The sequence below is a fragment of the Vicugna pacos genome, chromosome 25 (assembly GCF_048564905.1).
Source record: "Vicugna pacos chromosome 25, VicPac4, whole genome shotgun sequence".
Lineage (NCBI taxonomy): Eukaryota > Metazoa > Chordata > Mammalia > Artiodactyla > Camelidae > Vicugna > Vicugna pacos.
The window spans coordinates 20,900,207-20,925,278 of record NC_133011.1 but is presented as its reverse complement, the minus strand read 5'-3'; the positions used below and the strand labels follow the sequence as shown (position 1 = coordinate 20,925,278).

General features: G+C 37.2%; 1 protein-coding gene across 7 annotated transcripts in view; it reads left to right on the top strand.

The window, feature by feature from the left end:
- TRPS1 (transcriptional repressor GATA binding 1) overlaps positions 1 to 25,072 on the top strand; it is a 236,814-nt gene that overhangs the window by 23,457 nt on the left and 188,285 nt on the right. For 5 of the 7 annotated variants that reach the window (XM_072949630.1, XM_072949628.1, XM_006210933.4 and 2 more), the window contains exon 2: positions 20,471 to 21,399. In XM_072949630.1, the coding sequence (XP_072805731.1) occupies positions 20,473 to 21,399 (927 nt within the window). In that variant the 5' untranslated portion in view covers positions 20,471 to 20,472. Of the gene's footprint in view, positions 1 to 17,142; positions 17,302 to 20,470; positions 21,400 to 25,072 lie in introns of all 7 variants that reach the window. The other 2 variants (XM_072949627.1, XM_072949626.1) reach the window with 2 other exon arrangements.

Genomic DNA, 25,072 nt, shown 5'->3' with positions numbered 1-25,072 from the left:
CTGTCGGGTATCGTAGCGAAGAGTGACATCAATTTATTCCAAAAGACTAACACGCGTTGTTCCCTTGGGAAAATACATGCCTTCATTCGTCAGTTTTTAATGTTTGGATTTCTGTTGTATAAACTTTGATGTCTGAGGCCACTCTGAATTTTGAAAGTTCTTGAAAGAAATATTTTGGGGTTATTTTTTTCATGTGTCCATCTTTGGGCCCTGAATGACCTATGCGATCATTTTTATTTTACATTTGCATTTGTACCAGTACTTAACTTTAATACATGACTTTCTGAAAGCCAGAAATTTCCTCTCAGAGCTTACGTTTTATGTGACTTTTATGAAGTTTCCTCCACTTCTCCAAAGTGAGTCTTAACAAAATTCCCCTTCAGAATTAATCACTGACTGGTTTGTCAATAGGTCGTGGTCACTTCGTCAGAATGCATCAGACCCTTTCCTGAGGGATAGTTTCTCACAGATACTGTTTTGTGATTCTCTCTGAACATTTCAGAATGTCTCTCTTTTTTTTTCCCCCATATACGGGATATGTGCTCCATGGTCCTATATATACACTCTCTGAATAAAAATGATTTGTTACTACTGAGGTCACCCAGTTTTTCCACAGGAGAATAACAAATAGTCACATGATTTCAGAGCCACTGTAGGCTGTGCTCGATGGGACAGTTATTGGCAGGCATCATTTGCAACCACACGTACTAAATTTTCAAGCTAAGTGTGTGTGTGTCTGTATGTGTGCATGAGTGTGTACGTGTGTCCTCTATTTTTTTTCCCCCAAGAGTTAAGCATGCTTCTAACATCAGAGGTAAAATATTATTTATTTACAAAGTATGTCTCTTAAAAATAACAAAATGATTAAAATTCATAGAGCTGTTTTTAAGGTTAGAAGCTCAAAGCGTTTTCTTAACAAGGACACATGAGATGCCATTCATATTTTCTAGGGGAAATTACAGTGAACCATTGGAATTTTTTTTTTTTTTTTACAGAAAAGAGGTCCCTACCGAAAGCACTAATCCTAAATTTTTGTTGGCAAGTGCTGCTGTCCAGTTATATACGTGACATAAAAAATTCACAAGTTCTGATTGAGGGTTTGCAGGTTACATTGATGAGATGACTAGAATTTCTCTTTATGTCATGTAAGCTTTCAAGTAACAGAGGGAGTTCTAGAGATCATTCAGAAATTTCTGAAATGGGCCTTTCAAAAGATCTGAATGATACTGATTCTCTGCAAACTCCTGTGTCCTTTTGACACAGCTCCCTGATTATTTTGTGTTCGGCAATAAATGAGCCGGTAGTTTCATGTCTATATTTGCATTCATATTTATATTTATATTGTATTTGCGATCATTACATATGTATATGGTGTTGTTAATAAGTATAGGTCCACTTTAAAAATACCCGTATTCCTTAGGCTTTGGAAGTTGAAAAACCTGAAAATGGGGCTTTTCCCCTCCACATCAGTTGTTTTTCTATACAGATCTTCAGTGACTGGAAGCCATTTCTATATTCCGGTAACTTGATAACCCATTTTGAAATGCGTTAGTTGAGCTCATTGTAATTCCATGTGATTCTAATGAAAGGCATGTGAGTGTATAGATTGAAAGAATGAACTGTAGTTGGTCCCTATAGAGAACCTGCTGCCCCTTTTGGGCAGTCTTTACCCTGGCACCCACTAGTGTTTTTGCTAAAACGGAGTTTTCCAAAATGTAAATGATGTCACATTGGAGAGCGATGCCAAGAAACAATGTGGCGGTTTCTAAATTTTGTACAGCTAAAATCCCTGGTTACAAGAAGAAGTACATGTCACAGATGAGTAGTTAGTAATGACTTCAGTTTAACAGGAAAAGAGCAATTCCCATATGCTGATTCTAGTCTCCTAACAAAGAATGTTATAAAGAGATTGCACAGTATTTAACAAGCTGTGAGTTAATGGGACAGTGTCAGTGGATCTAGTTCCAGAAGGAGAATCACTTTACCATATTTCTTCAAAAATATTTTTAATTATGCAGAAAATTTGCTACCAACGAATCCAGACTGTTCCCCACTGCACCCTCCACCACCCCCCTCACCCCCCAGTTCAGGCAGTAAAACTGAACTTAGTCAAACACGTTGCTCAAGACTGCCCTGATCTTGAGTACTTGGATAAATAAATAAGTCTCATTATCAGACACTGAACCTCAGACGCTTACCTCCTGTGTAAGGGAGACTGGGTGTAAATGAGAGTGTTACCCCTTGAACCTTAAGCCTCCAAGACTGGATTTTCAATACATCAGTTTACCTCCTACCGAGAGCCACTCCCCGTCAGAACAGGGACTGCATCCTTCGACATTTATGGGCACCTGAGAAGTCAGGACAATGCAGTAAAGTTGTATTGCTTTCAACTGTTTGGAAGGTGTACTGTGGACAGTCCTTGATTGATTTGTTATCACCAGTTCATTTCCAAGGCCTTTTCCAGTGACTCTTGTCTCCTATGTATTTTCATATGGGCACCACGATTTCTTGCTGCTATGAACTCTAACAAGCAGGTGGGTTTGATTTTGAATTGTAGGCTTGACTGTGGCCCTTCAGAGCTTAGAACCCATTGTTTTGCTGTTGCAAAGATTCTTAAAGGCGGGGATGGAGGGGACGGGGGCGGTGGGGGATAGAGTCTTATTTCCTTCATTTGGGGAAAAAAATGCATGTTCCCCATCGTGAAAAAAAGAATAACCTTTTCAAAATCAGAGAACATTGTTTTATCTTTTCAGTAATGAGCCTGTTTCTCTTTCTAATTAACATATGTAGTTGGATATTAGGAGAGGGAGGTACGTAAATTAACAGCCCATTATGAAGGATTTTTACAAAATGCCTTTTATAAAGGATATTTTTTCTTTGAAAGCAATGATAAAATGGATAATTAAGTGAGATGCAAATATGATTATATTTAAATACTATGTTCCAGTCTTCCTACTGCTTGAGATATTCCCTGGTAACAGACTATAGAATTAGAGTTCTGATGCTGTAAATATCCATCAACCACTGCTGAGCATTAACTGCTTCAAGAAGTCAAGGGCTTCTCATTTGTTCAGAGTCACTGCTTTTGTATCTGGCGATTACCTCATGAGGCAACACAGGCAACAGGCTTTCTGCTCCTGCTGTTTGATTTACACTGTCCTTTAGTATCCAAACTGTGGAAGAGAGACAGACTTAAAGCTGGAAGTTTAGTGACTTTTTAAAAAAGTGGAAAGAAGAGCAATATAGTCAAATTCCCTTTTTTCTTTTCCTACCCCTAGATGTATGGCTGCCTCCTCCTCCTCCTCCTCCTTTTTTCTTTTAATTGCATAATGACTGTGAATTTACCTGGTCAAAAAGGACATCTTGCCTCCCGGTAGATGCTGGCATCGTGGTGTCAGTTTTTATTCAAAGTCCACAGAGCGCGCGCCCCGTGCTGTCCTGTCCGCCAGGAGCTTGTGGTCTGGGGGGAAGAAGAGTGGGACACAGACCAACAGTTGTACCACACGGCCTTTTATAGTCTGTTAATCTTATGCATTTAATTTGTATCTGCTTCTCTTTAAGAAACAGCTTTGTAAACTAGACAAGTTATACGGTCTATTATAGGAACAAAGACACTACAGGTAAACTCAAAGAAGAGGATAAAAACCTGGCCAGAACCACGCTTGACTGCGGTTTCTATGCGTCCGTCGTCCTTCGAGTGTGTGTGTAACTGTGTGTGTTTAAGTGTGTGCATTTCTCTCTTTATTTATCCTATTCAGACTTGAAAAAGAGGCAGTCTTGCCAGGAGTTACTTTTGGAAGTACAGGGAGATCTCTGCCCACAACCTTTTGCGAGTCCTGTTCAATTTGGAGAACAGTGTGAAATCTTCTGGCTACAAATGCAGTTTGGCTTGCGCCTAAAGGTACCTTCCTGGCCTCCACACAGACTCTCGGGTCCCGCTCGTTTGCTCCTCGGGCTCACGCTCCAGCTCCAGGTTTCCTGCTGCGGTCTTAGAGGCATCGTTCTGAATGGGCACAGAGAAGGCTGATCTCTGCCTAAAAGGGACCTGATTTTGGAGTGTTCCTACTTTAAAAACAAATTTCATCTGGATGCAGACCAACTGGGACACTTGAGTAGTTACAAGGAAGTAATGTTGTCAAATGAAATTTTAGATTTTTGGTCCGTAACTCTAAGGTCTGCCAAGACTTCCTCTGTGTAGATGTGGCTGGAAACCTTAATTTAAAGGTGTGTTATGTTGGAGTCTTCCTGGCCATTATCTTAACCACTGATTTCTGTGGATCAGAAGGTACTAGTTGGATTGCTATGGAGTTTTCTGAGCAAGTTCTGAGTGAGGGTCCCAGTGAGACTCTGAAGATCTGGGCTCATTCTGGAAGGCTTGCTTTTAGGTTGCTTTGGAAGATTTCATAAAGGCTGCGCGTCTAAGAACTTAAGAGTTTGAATGGATTCAGGAGGAAACAGGGCTAAAGTGAAACACTATGTGTGGGCAGGTCGTTCACAAACAGATGGGGGTCAGGTAACTAAGTTAGTGCGCTGAGGAATTGTTTTTGTCTTTTCAGTAAGTTTCAGAAGCTTATTCACTAAATGTCAGTAAGTTCACTCAACAAATGTTAGCGGAGCAGCACCTAATCATTTGTGGATATTGTACTTGGTCATGAGGGTATCAGTATGAATGAGCGCAGGAAAACACTCTCCAGGCAGGAGTTTAAATTTGGAAGCAGATGCATAAAATACGATTAATCATAACTCCAATTTTGAATATAGAAAGACATAGTGACACTTAAGTGCCTAAATAAGCCAGTGTCCTTAATACTGCCGAAGGTGTGTCAGTAATCCCAGCCTTTTAGTTGAACTGGTAAAATCTGTCTGATATTTTATTTAAATTCTTCTTTCTTTTATGATCAGAGTCGGACCCTATTGATATTTTGTGCAGGAGAATTCCATTTTTATTTCTGTTAACCAGGGCAGGATATTTTGGGACCTCCAGCCGGTTATTCCCTCCCCAGCGTATGGTAAACACATAGTAGACTTCAGTTTTCTTAAAGACTCCTGTCATGTCTCGCTTTTAATGTAATTTGTTCTATTCCGGCAGTAAAATAGGGCATTCTTAATGTCTTAACAAGGTTAAAAGTACTTTATGTTACCTTTGTGATATAGTAGCTTTTTCATAAGTCCTTTTGGTAATAGTATTTTATTTTCTGAGTAGCACCCTGATTTGTGGCCTAAGCGACTGAAGCATCATTGGTCAGTATGAAGATTGTAGTACTGTTACCAGACGCCAGTGTTGTTTGCTTAGGTGAACTCCGCAGTTATCTGATTTTGAAATAACTAGGTAAACCTGTCATTATGAAATACCATGTCACAGAAAGTTCAGAAGAATAGTGGAAGCAGTTAATTTTAAGTAATACCGCATAGTGCCACTGTTTTCTAGGCATTAGGTTGACTCCTTTCACAGCCATCTTTTCCCATCCACGCGCAAACCTGTTTCCTGTCGTCAGCTGTTCAATGTATAGAGTGTTAGCGCTTTGACGTTCAGGATGCATAAGGCATTTAATCCAAGCGGGACCAGCCAACCAGTTCTTATTCTGCTTAAACCAAATCTTCTTAAGCTCCTTTAAGTGGCTATATGCTCGGACTTTATGGTTCTCTTTGAGAAACTCTATGAAATTGTGTTCAATGATCATATCCCACAGACCTGGAGTGATTTTTGTAGGATAAAATGTGATTGTATTATATGTCTGCTTGTACCTACAAGACAGATACCAAACAGCACGTGAAATAGTTTTAAGAAATACTATTTTCAAGTTTCTCTGTTAAACTTTTGTGTGCTGCTTCTTCATTCTTTTTTAGAAGCCACGTGATAATAGAAGCCAAAGTCTTAAGAAAATATTAACCAGGTAGAAAGTTTAAAACTGATAAAATTTTACCTATTAACTTATCTTTTTTTGGTGAGAAACACCTACCGTGATCTGATGTGTGAGGCGGAATACCATTTCATAGGTTGAGAGCAGCTACCTTAGGGAAAGGTAGAATCTGCCACACTTCATTTAAGTGAAGCATTTATTCAGCCTTCTGAGAATCCTCGGGATTTAGATGTGTGGATGCTCTGAAAAAGCCACAGTATTGTTTGATTGGCTGTTTTTCATCTATCCCACTCAGTCTTCTAAAGGTAAGGGGGTTACTTTAACCCTTTTTGAATTCCAGTTTTCTCACTTGTTAAAACAGGGCTGATAGAGTCCTTGCAGGCTCTCCGAGAGGACTAAATGAGAAAATGATGTGAGCTGAAAGCAAATGGCTAGTGCATATAGATACTCAACAAATAGTAGTTCTCTCCCGCCTTTACTTAGCCTGTCTCTGTGGGCGAATTGATGCAGTGTGTCCTCGTGACACACCTAATACATACAGATACGTGTCTGCTGGGCCCCTTTCTGACACCACTGTCACCACCAACAGAGTCCAAGGCAAAGATTGTCTCTTTCCTGTTTCCTTGTGTGTTTTCTCCTTCCGTCTTAGGGTTTCTGTTGCTTTTTTGCTTCTGTTTTGGCCTCTGACCTCCTTTTAAACCTTTTCTCCTTCAAATCTCTTTTGTCCAGACCTTGTATTTCCTTCTCCCTTCATTTTTCTTTTCTTCTTTCTTCTACCACCTTGTTGTGTACTTGGCACCTCCGGGCTCTTTGTGCCTGCAACTTGGCCTGAGTGGCCAATGACAATGTTCTACTCCATTGGGTGGCTTGGTTTCCTCATCAAAAAAAAAGCAGCTGAAAGGTTTCCTGCTGTTTCACTGAAAAATCACATGTGCATGCACACACACACACACTTTAACTTTTTATCTGAAAAATGCACAGATCGTAAGTCTGTACTTCACTGAGTTATTGCAAAATAAATACACTGTGTAACTATCTCTCATGTCAACAAGGAGACATTGCTAGTGCCCTACAGACCCTGTTGTGTCTCCTCCTGTTCTGTGTTCCTGTCCCTCCCCCCTGAAGTTAGTCACTCTTCTGACTGCTTACACGTTAGATCAGTTTTTTGCTTTTTGGGGGATTGTATATGCATTAAAGTACAGCATTCATATGCATTAAAATATGCATTCTTTTGTCCGAAGTCAACACTCAACATCCCATTTGTGAAATACATCCATGTTGTTGTAGGTAGTTTGTATTTTTACTACAGTGTAATATTCTGTTGTAGGACCACGTACTCCATTGTATATCGTACGTTGCAACTTTTAAATCTGTTAATGTCCATTTGAGTTGTTTTCAGTTTTGACAATTCAGATGATGTGAGCATTCTTGTGAATGTGCTTGTGTGTGTGTGTGAGCGTGTGTGTGCATACATGTGTTTTCAAACTGAACTTCTGGGTTTTGTGTCATACCAGTTTCTTTAAGTTGCTAGGAGTCTGATTCAAATGTTTGAGACCTTTCTGTATTCTCTTACGTTCCAGCCTATTCCTTTGGAAGACAGACTTTTATCTATTTTTATATATTATGCTATTAGTACACAATATTTTGAATTTTTGAATGTTAGAGTGATACGTGGTAAAAAGATTTGTAAATAAAATTTATATATAAATCCATGGAACTATAGTAAATATAATTATATATTTAATATATAAAATACCATAGGATAGTCACATATTGAATATAATCATGCAGATATATGAACTTATAAAATTCATTTTACTGATTCAATAACATTATTATAGCATTATTACTGTATAGAGTGTGCTTAATTTTTTAATGAATCTTCCTCTGTATAATTCATTTCACAAATATTTTCAACATGTAAAGCTATATAGAAATATTTAGTACCCAAATTAAACCAACGTAGTTGTGATTCAGTTTCAAAAAATAAATTTAATAATTCTTATTTCTCACTCCTTATGCATTTACTGGTCTGTGACCATAGATCCAGAGCTATGATATCTGATTCTTTGTTTGGCTTAAATAAAGTCAAAATTAGTGCTTTGAGTCCATATATACCTTGATTTGGTTTGTTATTAGTTATGTTAATGAGACAACTTTAGCATTATTCTTGCTTTTACTCTTGCAAGACTATTTAATGTCCAGAGATTCAGGCCTTCCTCAAAGAGATAAACACTGTGCAGAAATTTCTAAGTGTGCTAACATGCTTCTATACAATAAGAATTTTTGTGAGCATCTACTCTGGGTGGTAGGCTAGTTGCAGTGGGGAGGGCCACATTAGTAATTACTGAACTTTTAAAAAACTTACGTCCCTTGCCCCAATATACTATTGTATTTCTGTCTAATAATCATGCTCATAGTATGCCATTGTTAGTGGTGGAGGTGTGTTGTAGCCTCAGGTGCATTACTTGAGAATTGTTGGTAACATGTAGATATTTGAATATGTGACTTAACTTTTATCATTTTTTATCAACGTAGCCACATATAGGAATGGATATATAGTAATACTTTGAATTAACATTGATAATACTAGAAATGATATTTTCTGATCTGGAGGACGGCACCATCTAGTGAGGTGGCCTACAGCATAAACACATAATTACATTGTGTTGTGGCAAGTACTTTAAAAGGAGACAGGCATAACTTGGCACAGATGATAGTGGAAAAGACTCGCTTGTGTTCAGAGGCTTGAATAGATTGATAGTGACGTACTAGGTGTTACGAGGAAAGTTCAAAAGTTAGGGTAACCTAGTAGCCCCTGAGAATATTGGGAAGACTGTATATTGGTTTGACACAAATATAGAACCAATCAAGTACATTTGATGGTAATCTTTGTAAAATGGCACCTGATAGATTGCATTCTCTTGTAAGTTTCTTAAAGTGATGTTACTTTTACATCTATGAATGCACTGCTTAACTGTGGTTCATAAAAACACTAGGGAGTTTGTTAGAAATGCAATGGTAAACCAAATGGTCTAGCTTGACGTTAGACTCTTTCAGACCTGACTCTTCATGTGCTAGGTCTATGACCTGGGCAAGTGATTTAACTTTTCTAAATCTTAGCTGCTTCATCTGTAAAATGTGGCTAATGACAGTTTCTTAGTGGAAGACTTGTTATTCAAAATGAAAATCAAATGAGATAATGCACTCTTGGCATAGTGTCTGGTGCATGGTAACAATAACATAGTAAATTTTTGCTATTACCTAAAATTTTAAGTTATAGTATACATTAACATTTATGATTGTGAGCCCAGAAAAGGGTCTAGTTCTGAATTTTGATTTCTTTCAAAATTCAATTAGATTTTGAAGGGATTATTTATAAAACACCTGAATCTGGAATTACATAAATATATTTTTTTCCTTTACTCTGTTGTGACAGGTGTCCACAGCAAGATTGATGGAGAAAAAAAATTACTAATTGGGGTGCAGGTGGTGAAAATCTGTTCTAAAGGTGTGTGTGTGTGTGTGTGTGTCTGTGTGTGTGTTTAGATAGAGTCTTAAGTTTATACTGAACTTGAATGTGAAAATTGACTTGATTATCTATACAAAATATTTAATGAGTGAGCTAATTTCTACCCTAATTCTGCAGCCCCATTCATACGCATCACAACACTGTTCTTTCTCTCTTGGTGAATGGAAAAGTAGGAGCTTGGGTCCAGGAGTAACCTGACTATGTGGTCATCCTCTCCGACTTGGACCTCATTGTGCCCTCCCTACCATGTCTGGCTTTGCGTATAAAATTAACCTCCCATGAATTCCCTGTTTTGCATTTACTTTGGCATCTACCTAGCCTATTTTTATTTTTAAATTTATTTTTAATCTTTTGTTTTAATCTTTGAGGGTAGCAGGAATGCAACAGCAATAAAACAAAATCCGAGAGCCCATAAAGCTAGAGCCTGGGATTTGCAAGGGGGAGGTGAGGAGACCACCCTCTATAATTTCCTCTTCTGCATCACCCAGAAATGTGAACCAGACTGTCGTCAGCACTGCTGGAGAGGATGCAGTCACAGACTCAGTCCTAAGACATGTGTTTCCTGACTGTGGGCCAGGCATTGGCTTTCTGTCCTTTGTGATGGGTACAGGTGGATCTGCATGCAGAGAGCGAGTGGAGATGGGGGGAGTGAAGTTATTGATAACCAGAGAGGAGCACGTGGCCTAGATGTATCCTCTCGGGTATCTGTAGGCAGTTGAGAACTACGCTAACTACATGAACTGCTGGGTTCCTCGGTGCAATCCTACGTCATTCTCTAACCTCTTTCCACACAACATAGTTCATGAAACTCTGCCGTATTTGTCTTCCTAACTTAATTTTAATCAGGTAAATTTTAAGTTGTTTTAAAAGAATGAGACAAATTTAGTATACAAGGTGGTAGTGCTTTAAAATGATTAACTGCAGTGGACAGCATTAAAAAGAATAACTGAAGAAATGACTTCTTTATGCCATGATATATGTGTAAACCGTTTAGGTCAGAGATAACACTGGGCTGTTAGTCTGTGTTCTAGCGTGCCCATGACCCTCTGCCGTTAACACAGTCTTTTAAAATACTGATTCTAAATCTTTCAGGATAATATCCTGATCTTCTTTTAATGTCGATAACCATGCTGGAAAACCAAAACCAAAACAAACCCTTCAGAATTGTCGACCTCATATCAAAGCATCTAAGTTTTCTTGCCAGATTAATGAAGGGCTACTTATTTTGTTGAAAAATATGACATATGTTTTTGTTTAGTATTAATATTTAAAACTATTACATATGCATAGATGGGAAGGAAATGACTGCGGAGAGCAGCATCTCCCGCCGTGCTCAGCGGAACGTTAGTTTTGTTAGTGAATGGCGTTATGTGTTATAAAGCCACATGAAATTGGGAAATTCCAATCCACATTGAACAGCCCCCCCCCCCCCAGATAACTCCCAGGATGCTTCAGAGCTGTAATCACCACTGTACATTGTGGACCCATGAAGGGGGATTATAATGCACGGAGTTTCCACTAGACTTATTTTGACCAAGGAACCTTCCTACATTTCCTTTTTTTAAAAGTTAATATCATGGAAAGAACATAGAGAAAATTCTTCAATTTCTTGTCATCTGTGCTTTTAAATAGTTGCCACAATACAATTCCACATACAGCCTAGCTGAATTTGGGGGGAACATAGGCAGAATGTCCTGAAATAATGGTTTATTTAAAAAAAGTTCTTATAGCTGAAGGTTTCTAAACCTGTTACCTACTCAAATTATGAAGGAATTCTGTGTGTATTTTTTTTTTCTTCATACATAAAACTTTTCTCATCCTAGGAGTCAGGAAAAAGTAGTTTAACCTATTCTATAAGAAGTTGCATTTCAATTTTAAAATGCTTTCCGTTTAAAACATGATCAGTTTTCTCGGGAAAATGTCAGTGTACTGAACAGAAAAGAAACATGAGTCCAACCTGTGTGTGTATCATTTTTTTTTTGTTTTTATCAGGAGGGACGATAGTGCCAAGTTGCTTACATTAAGCATTTAGCACTAAATAGAGTGATAATCTAAACCAAATTTCATGTCATTGCTGGGTATTCATTACACTGTGTGAAAGATGTCCTTCAGTACTGTTAATTTAAATGGACTTTTAAAAATGCGTACTAAACCAAGATCCCTGGCCTCTATATATGTATATAGCGACACTCTGAACTTACTTCTGATATCTTTCATTGCCTGCGTGCATTGTTGATTCCCGTGATATCTGTGCCTTACCTGGTGGCCACTCCTGTGGTTTGCTCAGTGTGCTGTTGGTCTCGGTCAGTGAGACCTTTTAAGCTGCTTCCTTTGGTACCTTCGGGATGAGCAAGTGGTACCTTAGTGGTTTGCAAGTTGCTTACCAGTGTCGTGAGCAAGAACTGTTGAATATAATGGCACAAATTTATGTCCCCCATCATTTTGATTATTTTATATATATATATATATATATGTAGGTATATCTATATTTATATGCATATACATATATATATACACACACATACATACACATATGTATTATATATACATATATGTTTAACACATATTATGTATTATATGTAAGACATGTTAAATATTATTATGTTAAACATTATATTTAACACACACATGCATGTGTTTAAAAATATATATATAGGAGAATGAGAGGCACACACCTCATTCTCCTAAGATTTCCCTCCTGAAATGAGCTGACATTACTTGGGGGTCATAAAAATTCTATAAGTCTATGTATAGCCCTGTCTCTTTCTAGCCTACCTTTTATAAAGCCCAAGGTGACAGAGTTGTGGAAAATCTAAGAATTTGGAATCAAGGAGACCTGTGTGGGAATCCCCCTGCTGTCACTTGCAACTGTGAGACTCTGAGTTTCAGTTGTTCATCTGTAAAATGGAAATAATAATATAGCCTTAGCAGGGTTGTGAGAATTTGAAAAGAAAAGATTTATAAAATGCTCAGTACAGAACTGGGCTGAATAAATCGTTGCCTTTGCAATAAATTAAAAAAATATATATGTATATATTTATAACCAGTATAAGCTCTCAGTATCCTTCACAGCAATTGTTTTAATCTTGTATCTAGTTTGGCACTCTTAAAAAAGAAAAAGAACAAAAACTTTGCCTAACACCCTTGGCTTAACAATGCTGAGAAGACAGTGAGCGTTCTTATTGAATCTTCTTGAAATGCATCCGTTAGATTCACCAGACTGTGTACACGTGTTAATTTACCAAATGGATTTGCAGTGATGGACGCATTTTTCTTACAGGAGGACTGAGACAGCTGTTAGCCAGTTTTATAGCTGGATTGAGGTAATAATTGAGATTTTTTTCTATTGAATAACAGATTGGAAAACAGGCAAAGCAACACTGATATATTAAAATTAAACCACCTTTAATATACAAAGTTTTTTTTTTTGACAAATGCTGGGAAGAAAGTCAAAGGCATTCCTGCAGAGCACAGCATTTGTTATTTTTGCTATCAGTAGAACTCTGATTGACATACAAATAAAATGTCAATTCCCAGCACAACCATCAAGATAAAGAGATGCATGTATACTTTTCCATGAGCTATTCTTTTTGAACTTAAGTGTGCTATGTTCGACTCTTTGCCCATGGACCAGTTGAAATGTGGCAAGCCAGATTGGCCCATTTGATTCAACAGTTGTCACTGTAGATCATTTAAATTTTTTTTTTTAGAGAGGAAAATAAAAGGAAAAATGACATATATATGGGCAATGAATGGTAACGTTTCTTAATTTGCTTAGTGAAATTGTGATCTTATTCAAATCAGAGTTTTTAATACATTTGCCTCTCACCTGTTATGAAAGGAAGAATAATCAATTCCCTTTTCTTTCTGATTATTCAGTGATATATACTTGTTCTGTTTTACTTATCCCATTTAGTGGAGCAGAGCCATGCTTTGTTTTTTCAGAATTATCCTACAGTTTCATTTAGACTTCTAGCATTAAGTCTTTAAAGTCAAACAAAAAAAATTTTTTTTGGTAAAAGTAAAGTAGTTAATGAAATTCTTTCTCTAAGATGTATATGGATATATGGATACTCATTTTGGCAAATAGACATTATTACTTATCAGACTTTCTCCTTTTACCTGGACTAATAACATTTGAAATGAGATATTTAAAATACAGAAAGCATAGCATGATGAAATAAAAGCCTAATAAAATGTGTCTGGGCCAGCATCAAAACTCTTTGAAATCGGATATCTAAATAGTGTGCATTTTATCTCAGAAAGGCTCGGGCTCGTTCTAGTGTCCAGATGACTATTAATGGTCTTTGTGCTCTGAAGCATATGTTAATAGAAGCGGTCATTATGGATTAATTTGATGTGAATTAATAAGAGATTTATTTGATGGGAGTTGTTTGAAGGTGATGACATTTAAATCTCAACAGGATTTAAGACGTCCAAAAATACCTTTAAAGACTCAAGAACAATCAATTCAGAGAGAGCAAATTAAATAGACATGGACAGCGAAGAGCAGGATCTGACATTGGGTTTATGAAGTTTGAAGCAGTTTACAAAAAAAGCGATCTACCATTGAAATATTGCCCTGAAATCTGAGGAAACAGAAAACATTTAAACTCCTTCAACAATTCTTGGGTTTGTGAATTGGATAAACAGTGTTCTCTTGCATTTTATAGTTCACTTAAGCAATCTGATTTTGATCTGTATATATGGAGTAGACAGGATTCAGTTTTTTTTCCCTAAACCAATGAGCAAACACATATGTTCTTGAAAAACTGAACTTTATATGTTGTTCATATGGAAGCTATCTAGTTTGCCATGGGCCCAAGATTCGACCTTCCTTTTATTTTGCTATCACTTGCTTAATTCTTTGAATTCTTTGTGGGGGACTTTTGATCAAAAGAAACACTTGCTTTTTTTCTTTCTTTTTAATTTTTTTTTAATAAAAGCTACATGAAGTGTGTAATTAATAACTCAGTACTCTTGGGCCGTTGATACAAACAAGCCTGAAAGAAACATATATTAAGGAGGAGACTATCATGTCTTTCCTTTTTGTGTTAAGCTTTGATTTTAAACCCTTGAAAGTTTTATTATCTGGAAAAACAGTAAGAAAATGTCATCTGGTATTATATATTATGATGATAAGAGCTGCTGCTTATAATAAAGTCATACTCAGCAGGATTAGAGATTGAGGTCAGATTACACAGGCTTCCCTAACTTTTAGTCTTGTTAGGTTTTTATATATATATAAAGATGTGTATATATGTATATGCATATATAATATATGTTAAATATAATATTTATATATAGTGAGAAATTATTAATCAAAAGTGCACCTAGTTGAAATTATATTTAGAAAGGTACTGACAAGTTTTAAGTTTTTTTAAGAAAGAGGAGTTTCTTATACTTCTTTCTTTGCTTTTAAAACTCATCCTTCCTCTCTTAAATTGATGACAAAATTGAAGTCATGTTGCTGATGTGGACACACTGCTGGTGCTGGATGTACGTTTGTGGGATGAATGAATGAAAGTTGGGGGAAATGGAAATCTGGGTGAGTGGTAGGCATCCGTGGTATTTATGCCACCCTCAGTTGTTGATGGCTTAATATTTTATGGTCTTTCAAGGAAATTGGATAAAGGTTTATTAAAGCAAAACTAACAAGTGCCCAAGCCATTAACCAGAACCATCATAGAGTCTTAGAGGCAGAGTGCAGGTTAGAAATAATTTAGTGTAATTCCCTCATTATATAGATGAGAAAGAGACCCCCAAGAAACCAAGGGGCTTGCTCGTGATTATATCACCAGGTGATTTGAATCAGGTTCAGAAACTGGACACCTGCTGTCTGTACCCTTCTTCCTCCTTAGGTTTTGGTTCTTTACTATGTTTAGGGTCAAGATGCCATAAAGAACATGGAATTCATATCTCTTACTTTCAAGGAGTTTCTCATCTAATTAATGGAAGTAAATTCTCACCCTCATCTGCATTGAATGGTTGTGTGATCTCAGCATTCTTTTTAAACTACTGTGATAGTTGATTTCTTTGGTGAGATAATTCATTTGATTATCTGTTACAGGGTTATTTTGAGCAAGTATATTTCATAAATGTATGTATCTATACATACATATTTATACATCTATACAGATCAAATAAAACTTAATCATAGTTCACGATATCTAGATAATAATAGGAAACTCAGATTCCTTTTGCTGTGAAGGTGCCATTTTGAGAACATGAGTCATAGTCGATAGAAAAAAATCCTTTTCTTAGATATTTAAGCAGTTTAATCAGTGAGATAAAGTAGTTACCAGAATTGTATTTTAAGCTCTAATGCTGATTATTTCCATTGCATAAACCTGTCTCAGTGCTGCTGTAACAGAGAAACTGTGCAGTACCCTATTGCTTTTTTATAATAAACTTTTACTGAAAATGCAAAAAAAATTACATTTGTTTTAATTTAGAAGGAAATAAGAATAGTAATTGAGATTTGTGCAAATGCTGTGTCTCACATCTCAGCAATGAAAATTAACACAAATAGAGCATTTTAGGAAGCTGAATATATTTTGAACCTGCTTAAATATCTCGGCACATAAATCACAGTCATGTGTTTGTATAGACGGGAAGTGATGTAAATGTGGGAATGCTCACCCTTACCCCTCCACACCACTCCTCTGGCCCACTCCCAGGTCAGTTTGTCTCTCAAAATTAGAGGACTGAAGACGGGCACTTTTGAGCCTGATAGTGCTCATTTAGATTCTTCAGCGCTTCCTTGTCTGATTCACTTTTTGTCCATTTTTTTGCCCCATTGTCTAAAAGGTTGTCTATAGTAAGTGATCTGATGTAACTGACATTTTAAATATTTTTTGGCAGTTAGCGTGAGGGATATTGCCATATAGTAGAATGAAAAAGTTTAAAATATAGAGTTGCCAAAATGATGACTAAGGCTCATTGATGTGATTAGATATTTCTATATATGCATATATATATACACACACACATATATATACACATATATGTGTATATATGTATTTATAGTGCATCTGTTTAATTAAGACTGTTGATGCATTATCTGCCTCCATAATTTCATTCAGATAATAAAAAATATGATATAAGGATGGTTTAACACTAGTTCAGTCACAGTTTTGTAATCTTACTTATCAAGGTTGAAAATAGAAAACTTGGTAGCTAAAAAGATAACATCGCATAATATGTAATGTTTCTGTAACTCTTGGTAAAGTGTACATAGATCTGATGCAAAATTCCTGGTGGCATTGAAACAATCCCTTTCTCAATTCGTGGTGTATATGCACTGGTACCATGTGTCCATAGGAGACCGGCTGTGGGTACCACTCCAATGCCTCTAGCTCTGACTGTGCAGTGTCTGCAGGTGCACTTTGTATCCTTTCCAGAAGCAGGTCCCCTCCAAGTTTAATAATTAAGATGTCTTATTCCCACCTCAATGCAGGTAAGTATTGTGGTCCTTAAAGTTCAGGGGGATTTCAAGGTTAAATAATTTTGCCAACATAACAGTCTACTGTGAAGATGACTTCTAATCTTTTATATCATGTTCCTCCTTCTCCTGCTTCTTTACTAAAACCCAGGGAGGGAGAAAAGTCTCGCTCAAGGTTCGTGCTTTTATCTGGTGTCTTTCGAGCAGCCCGTGGTGCTGGCATAGTAATATATTTTTGGTGTGATCCATTCAAGTATATTTACATCATTTAGGAAGGAAATTTTTTGTTTTGTTTTGTTTTGCAGATATACAGATCAGCTCTCAAAATGTCTTCTGTGTCTTCTGAGCGTCTTCTAAGACAATTGCATTAGCCCTCCTGCTAGTTGACTAATAGAATTAATAATTGTAAAAAGCACTCTAAAGCCACATGCCTTATGAAGTCAATGCTGGGTATGATTTTACAAGTATGTGATCTATTTTTTCAAGTGGAAATGTTAACTGGAAAAGTTCTTGGCACACAGTGAAACGTCATGCAATCTGTTACTTGTCTTAGAGATAATAGCTTGAGGGTGGGTCTAGTCTTACAGTATCTAACTTATGAGTTGTTAGGGGAGTTCCTTCCACTTAGAAGTACTGCGAATGTGCTTATATTTACATAATGTGTCATTCCGAAAAATTATGGCGATATAATTCCAATAAAAAATTATTTTTTCTCTAACTACTTCAAAGTGTAGTCAACTAAATTAGCCACGTTTTTTTTTTAAAGCAACTAAAAAGACCATGCCCCCTTCCCCCTACAACAAAAAATAAAACCCAAATGACCTTTCTGATCCTTCTTTGAAGTTTTAGCAGTTTAACATTCTTTGCGATGTATATTATTAAGGACCCTATTTGGCGTAAGGAGTCAGTAAGTCGTATGGGTTTTAAAGCTCTGTTCTTGGGTGGAAGAAGGAACTGAAATTTGAAAGGATGATAATTTAATTAAACCATATTTTCTCTCAGTCACTATAGATGCTGATCGAGTCGTTTTTAAACTATGAATGACCCGTTACTTTTCTTCATTGTAACGATAAATCAGCAAGATCCATTTTTTTTGTTGTTCTGAAAAATACATTACTTTGTTCAGTTATTAACATGTTTATGACTATTCACTTTTAAGTATTTTATCTTAGTTCCCTTGCTATGTAAGATGTTACTGTTTTGCTCAGCACTCTGACCGTAATATATGGGCATTAACAGTTTTCTTTTCATTTTAATGGAAGGATGATCTTAATGAATTGGATTATTTTATCCTCTTTTCTTCATGAATCCTGCCTTTCATATAGATTTTTGTTCATTTTGGTGCGTCACTGTTAGATTTTATTTCCATGAAGGAGAAGATGGAAGATGTTAAAATGTTAAAATCTTAACGGAAAAACAAACAAACGGGAAATTCTGGAGAGAAAAGCAAAAGATATTATACCAAATCAGCACATTTTTATATGCAGGAATGGCTGATACTCTATATAAACTAGTATTTCCTTTATTGTAGACCAAGTTAAAAGAGTCTGTGTTTTACTCAAACTCTTATATTTTAAACAACTTATTTCTTAAGCTTCCCTTTTGTTCTTTTCCTCCTTTCCTTTTTTACTTCTCTCTTTGTTGACTACCCTAAGATTGGCCTCAAGGCTTTCACGTGTTGTTCCCAAGTTCTGTCTCTTCCGACAGTGGAATAGAAGTGTCCTAAAACATCAGGGTCAACAAACAAGACATTCAAATGCAAACATTAAAAGATAAATTAGTTAACCAGTGTTCCATTTTTTTAATGATGGTTACCTGGCTTCGTTAATTTTAGGAGCCGATGGTAATGACACCAAGGTGAAGAGGACATCCCCTCCCCACTCCCCTCCCCACTCATGCCAGCCAGGTTTACATACCTCACAACATCACCTTCACCTGAAACTTCAATCCTTCATCCTATAAATGGTTTTGCTGCTGTTGTTGTTGGTTGTTCCCTATCCAAGAGGGAGATTCCATGGGTATTGATGACTAACATCACTGGCGTATGAGAAGAGCAGTATACTTTCTTAATAAGTACAGTTATAGTATTTTTGACATTATTCAAGAAAGTGATTTTTTTACCTTGTAAACAATTCCTTATACTCTAACTAGTACATTATCTTGGTTCCATGATTCATATTGTAAAAACTGCTTGGCTAGCTTTTAAGAAGTGGAGGTATCCCCATGTATCCCACGCCAGTGTGGCTCCTCAGCACTTGTGAGACGTTATAGATGAGAACGACTAAAACATGCTGTTAATTTGGATTTTTGTAGGACACTGGAATAATCATGGTGTTACTAACTCCGTTCAGTCTGCCCTTGTGGTAGTATCAGCTAGTGAAGAGGGGTTGGTTTATTAGTCATTCACAGGTGGGTTTTTCCAAGAGACAGTTGGGATGATGGCGCACAGAGCACTTTACAGTTTTTCAGCTGGACGATTAAGGAGCACAGGCTGTGAACCTCAGTTCTCCACAATTCTCTTTGTTACTGCATTCTTTTATTGGCAGGACACAGTGTGTTTCCTATCTCTTTGTACCCTTAGAGTTCTGATTCATTAGACTCCCTTAGAGGACTTTGTCACAACGTTCTTATTCGGACCCTACTTATGATGCCATTAGCTTGAAAGGCACAGTTGAGCTACCATGTGAAGGTGAACTGTAGGAAACTGGTAACAGTTGGCCATGTTGAGCTACAAAATGACAATGCCATACGTTTCAATTGAACATTTCACGTTAGTCAATTTCTGATGTGCTCCTGATTGTGGAATTGGTACTCTTCCCACCGCACTGTGCACAGAAACCTGGGGCTTAGGTAGGTTCCCATCACGCTGGATGAAGCCCTTGTAAAACCCAGCCTGGCCTCTGTGATGTGTACTAGGCTGCCCTTCTTTTAGAAAGCTCCTCAAAGGGGGCTTAAAGTAATTCAGCAGGAGGGCAGAGATGAAACATTTGTTATCATCCATTCCTGAAAGTAAACGGGCAGTTTTCTCATTGTTTATAACATGCTGTTTCTGTCTTTTGACTATGAGGATATTTTGGTTGAAACTATATTTATATCTTGATTGCACAAAGTGTAACAATATCGAGTTTCACTTTATGTTTATATACATACATATATCATATAAATAAACACGTAATATATATTCTATAAGCATAAACGTGTATACATATTCTATAAACGTAACATGTGTGCATATTACACATCGTATGTAACACCGATAAATATAGAAGCATACATCTATCAGCTATACCTGAAGGAAGAAATTGAGCAAAAAATATAATTGCAGGCAAGAGTAACTAATAGGAAAGATAGATCTAGTAATAATAATTAATCCCTTGGTATTCATCAAACCATTTTAAACATAATAAATGAGACACTCTTCATGACAAAAATAATTCTAAATGTAAATTGTTGGCTTTAGTCTCAATTTTTCTGCTATTCTTAAAACTGATTTTTTCCCTAGAGGAGTTTTTCTTGATTATTATTATGCACCTTAAAAAGCTTTGCATAGAGTAAGTAAAATGTTCTAGATTAGCTGACATGCCAGTAAGTTGCAAATAACCCTGTATCTTCCTTTTCCTTGTATCTTTACAGATATGGTCCGGAAAAAGAATCCCCCTCTGAGAAACATTGCTAGTGAAGGCGAGGGCCAGACCCTGGAGCCTGTCAGTACAGAAAGCAAGGTATCTGGAAAGAACAAAGAACTTTCTGCAGATCAGATGTCAGAAAATACGGATCAGAGTGATGCTGCAGAACTGAATAATAAGGAGGAACCTAGCTTGCCTGTCCCAGATCCCTCTTCTAGCAGTAAGAAGGACTTAAAAAGCTCAGTCCTGAGTGAGAAGGCTGGCTTCAATTATGAGAGCCCCAGTAAGGGAGGAAACCATCCCTCCTACCCACATGATGAGGTGACAGAGAGAAATATGTTGGCTTTCTCATCTCCAGCTGCTGGGGGAGTCTGTGAGCCCTTGAAGTCTCCTCAAAGAACAGAGGCAGATGACCCTCAAGATATGGCCTGCACCCCATCAGGGGACTCACTGGAGATGAAGGAAGATCATAAGATGTCACCAAAGGCTACGGAGGAAACAGGGCAAGCGCAGAGTGGTCAAGTCAATTGTCAAGGCTCCAGCCCAGTTTCAGTGGCCTCCAAAAACCCACAAGTGCCTTCAGATGGGGGTGTGAGACTGAATAAATTGAAAACCGACTTACTGGTCAACGACAACCCAGACCCGGCACCTCTGTCTCCAGAGCTTCAAGACTTTAAATGCAATATCTGTGGCTATGGTTACTATGGCAACGACCCCACAGATCTGATTAAGCACTTCCGAAAGTATCACTTAGGACTGCATAACCGCACCAGGCAGGATGCTGAGCTGGACAGCAAAATCTTGGCCCTTCATAACATGGTGCAGTTCAGCCATTCCAAAGACTTCCAGAAAGTCAACCGTTCCATGCTTTCTGGTGTGCTGCAAGACATCAATTCCTCAAGGCCTGTTTTACTAAATGGGACCTATGATGTACAGGTTTGTGCTTTGCATTGTGGTCTCTTTGTACAGAAAGAGTTCTTAGCAGTGAACTGTGAGTTCTTGCATGCATGTTACAGTCAGCCTCCCAAGGCCAATGGGGTAGCCTGCTAGATGGAGCAGACGAGACAGACGCCTGCCGTAGCTGTTTCATCCAAATGTGTATTCAGAGTTATCTTTAGCCTCTCATCATGGAAAATAATCCCAACATTTCTATTAGGCTGGGAAAAGACTTTTCATGGAATTAGCTAGGCTTCATATTTCTGGACGTATTTCATGGTAATTTGATGTTTTCAGAGTCTTCCAAAAATGGCACTAATCTTTATGGTTCTACATGGTAGTAATTCGTGCTTTGTTCTAGTTTTAGATTGTAAATCTTTTGCTGTAGTCTTTCCTTCAGGGAGGGTCTTTCCTGTGTCTTGGATGAGGATCTGATTTTACACTCAGCCAAACTGGACCGGATTTGGGTCACGCTGACAGTTGCAGAGATGGGCTACTCAAAAGGCAATGTAATTAATTGCAAATGCAACTTTGAAAATAAAATTTTACACTGATTAAAAAGAACTTAATGGGATTGAAAGTACTAGGGACACCAGGATGATCTTCATACGGGCCAATAAAGCATTCCTTCCCTCATTTAAAGAAAATCGTGATTTATGAAAACATTTAATAGTAATTTAGATTTTGACTTTCATTAAAACTGGCCTACCTTTTTGATCTACTTTTCTGTATTTGTTTATAGCATATGTGAAATTAAAAAAAAAACTATTTCAAATAGAATGAAATGCAGGGCAGACTCTTAAGTAATGTATTCATTTTATTTTAAAAATTTTAACATAGTTGAAACTCATGATCAGCTTGGGAAAGCGTAGTAGTTTCTGTTAAGTCTGTAGAATTTTATTGTATTATTAGGCCAGAGATTTCAAAACATATAGGTTTAATATTAACCTTCTTTAGGAACGATTAGAAGAAGAACCAGAGAACGAATGAAAATGCATTACACTTGTTTGACCCCCTGCATCATTTAAAATATCAGTCATTTTTATCAACTCAGTAGCTACAGCACATTTGTTCTAGACATCTCTTTTGACCTAGTGCCAATTAAGAAAGGCAGGCAAAGGGGTTATAAATAACAGGTAGTGAACGTATTTTGCCATACTTGTAAGGAGAATCAGAAGAGAAATTTCCAAGTCCTTAGAAAATACCCGAGTGGCAATCTTATCACTTTAAGGGAGGTATAAAGAAGAACTCTTAAAAAGCCAGTTTCATCTTTGTAAAGCTCTCTTAAAAATTCCATCTTACTTTGTGAATTTCCACAAATAGAATGATTTCTGCGGAGCAGCAAATTAAGCCAACATAGTTATTATGCATGAAAGCTACATGCTTTGAACTGCTGTCTTATTAAAGATCATTTCACTGTCTTATGTCAGATACACTCTGCTGTCAAACTATGATTGGAAAGCAAATACGTGTTTTAGATAAAAGGGTTAGAAGTGAGTAATGTCAGCATGTGAAATGGTGTTTTATAATTAGCGAGGAATATGATGTTAATACCTGGATTTCCGGCCGGGGTTTCAGTTTGTTCACTCTGGGGACAACTTCTGAGGGAAGCTGATCTGGGCCGTCAGGAAGGCTCTAAAACGAAGATTACTGAGGCCTATAGTTTGGAAGAATTCAGATTTTTAAACACACTTCCATTTCCCCCAAATAGTTATTTGTTAGGTTCTTAGTTATTTATAGTAAAGTTTATGTTTGGGCAGAACGAGCTGGACACTTTTCCTGGGCAGTGATTTTAGAAATAAAACAGATGTGTGAGTTCTCTGAGTTTGAACTAATAGAACTAGAAATAAAACAGCTGATCCTAGACTCTGCCGTCTCTTAAATCCTTGCAGAAGCCCACGGTGCAGAAGACAGAAAATGCTAGGAAGCTGCATGTGGGATGATAATCTTGTTAAGATCAATTTTTTTTTTCCCAAAGAGAAATAGTATGGCTAAAAATGGAAAATGACTGTCTATGGAAAAAGTGGGTGATTCTTTCAAAGAGACTGTTGGCTATAGAAATAAGTTGAAAGAGTTAACGTTCTTCAGTTTAGGAAGATCCCACCAAATACACTTTTTAGGCCAAATGCTCATCTTGAATACTTTACACACACCAGATGTTGTTGGTGTAGAAATGTGTCTTAAGATCAGTCACTTACTAATACTTTTATGCTGAAATAAATATCGAACAGCACCACTAGGTACGTAAATTAAATACAAGCATATCTGAAATCCCCCTTTCTTCCCCACCTGTGTTTGGGTTGCTGAAATGTCATTTGAGAGGTTCTTTGCTTGGCACTTGAACTGTGTGGAGACTGAAAGCTCTGGGAAAAGAGATGCTGACTGTAGAATTTCTTTAATGCAGGTTTGTCCGAAATTTATAGCATGTTTGTGGCTTGCTTGGATTCTAATAAAAACATGTTGGTGAATACGAGGATTACAGACAAATAATTATTGCAAGAATTACTGATATCAATCCATAATTTAAGCTGGTTGAAGTAATAGATAACCAATTCATTCATCTTTTTCAGTTAATTTTTCTTTTTTTTTAACATTCAGGACAGTTGGTGGTTAGTGATAGATTTATGACATTTTAGGCCAAGAAAAAAGCAGAAGCTAGAAGTAGAAGACAGAAATTCTGTGGCTTTGATCTGTATTTTGATTTGACATGGATGGTTTTAAATAATTTGAACTGACCTGAATGCAAACATGATGTGTACGGTTGGGGAAAAAGAAATAATTTAAACCAATGTTAAGATTTCTAGTTCCAAGTTCAGATTATTTGAGGTATACTTGGCGTTAATAATTGAAGTTTAGACGTACTTGTACTGACAATATCCACTTCTGTGTAAATTTTATTACACATCATGAAGTCAAAGAATTACAAGTTGGTAAAAATAATGTCAAACAACCATGTTTCTTTGCACGGCATGGTCGATAAAGCCCCAGCCAGATCACGGAGGTCATTTTAAAGGGCCATCATAAAAATCAGGACCGTCGTCTCTGAGTCTGTTGAATTCAAGTCCCCCCACGCGGTGAGATAGCATACTCATCCCTGAAATCAGCAGAAGTGACAATCTTGACCAAGAAAAAGACAAGGAAAGATACAGTGACTAGTGTAGGACTAACTGACTTGATCGGCATGTAGGTTTCCCAATATTGAAATTTCCCCTGCATGTTTTACCAATTATTCTGCTTAATTAAAAAAAAAATAATGGACATGGCTTGGTTGGCAAGCCCTTCCTGTAATTTTTACTACCTGTATTCAGCCTTTGAGGCTCCCATGTAGACCAAATAATAGGACGAGGGATGGAGTTCTTCAGAAAGTAATTACAGCCTCTTTCTTTTTAATCTGCTTTATTATGCTTATATTTAAACCGTCGCTGAATGGAGGCCTGCATTGTTAAATGCGGACTTTGCTGTTTCATTAGGGCTTAATGTGCTGTGCATTAGGGTGTTTGCGTCATCTTTATGGGGGAGCTCTTAGACCTCAGATCAGGTTGTAAAAGTCGGAGTCCCGTCAAGTTGTGCTTCCCACGGGAAAGTGTTTAAGCTAGCCCAAGTTTATAAATGCCCACGACATGTATCCTGCCTTTTCATATTAGGAAACCTTTCCAGTATTTTGCATTATTCA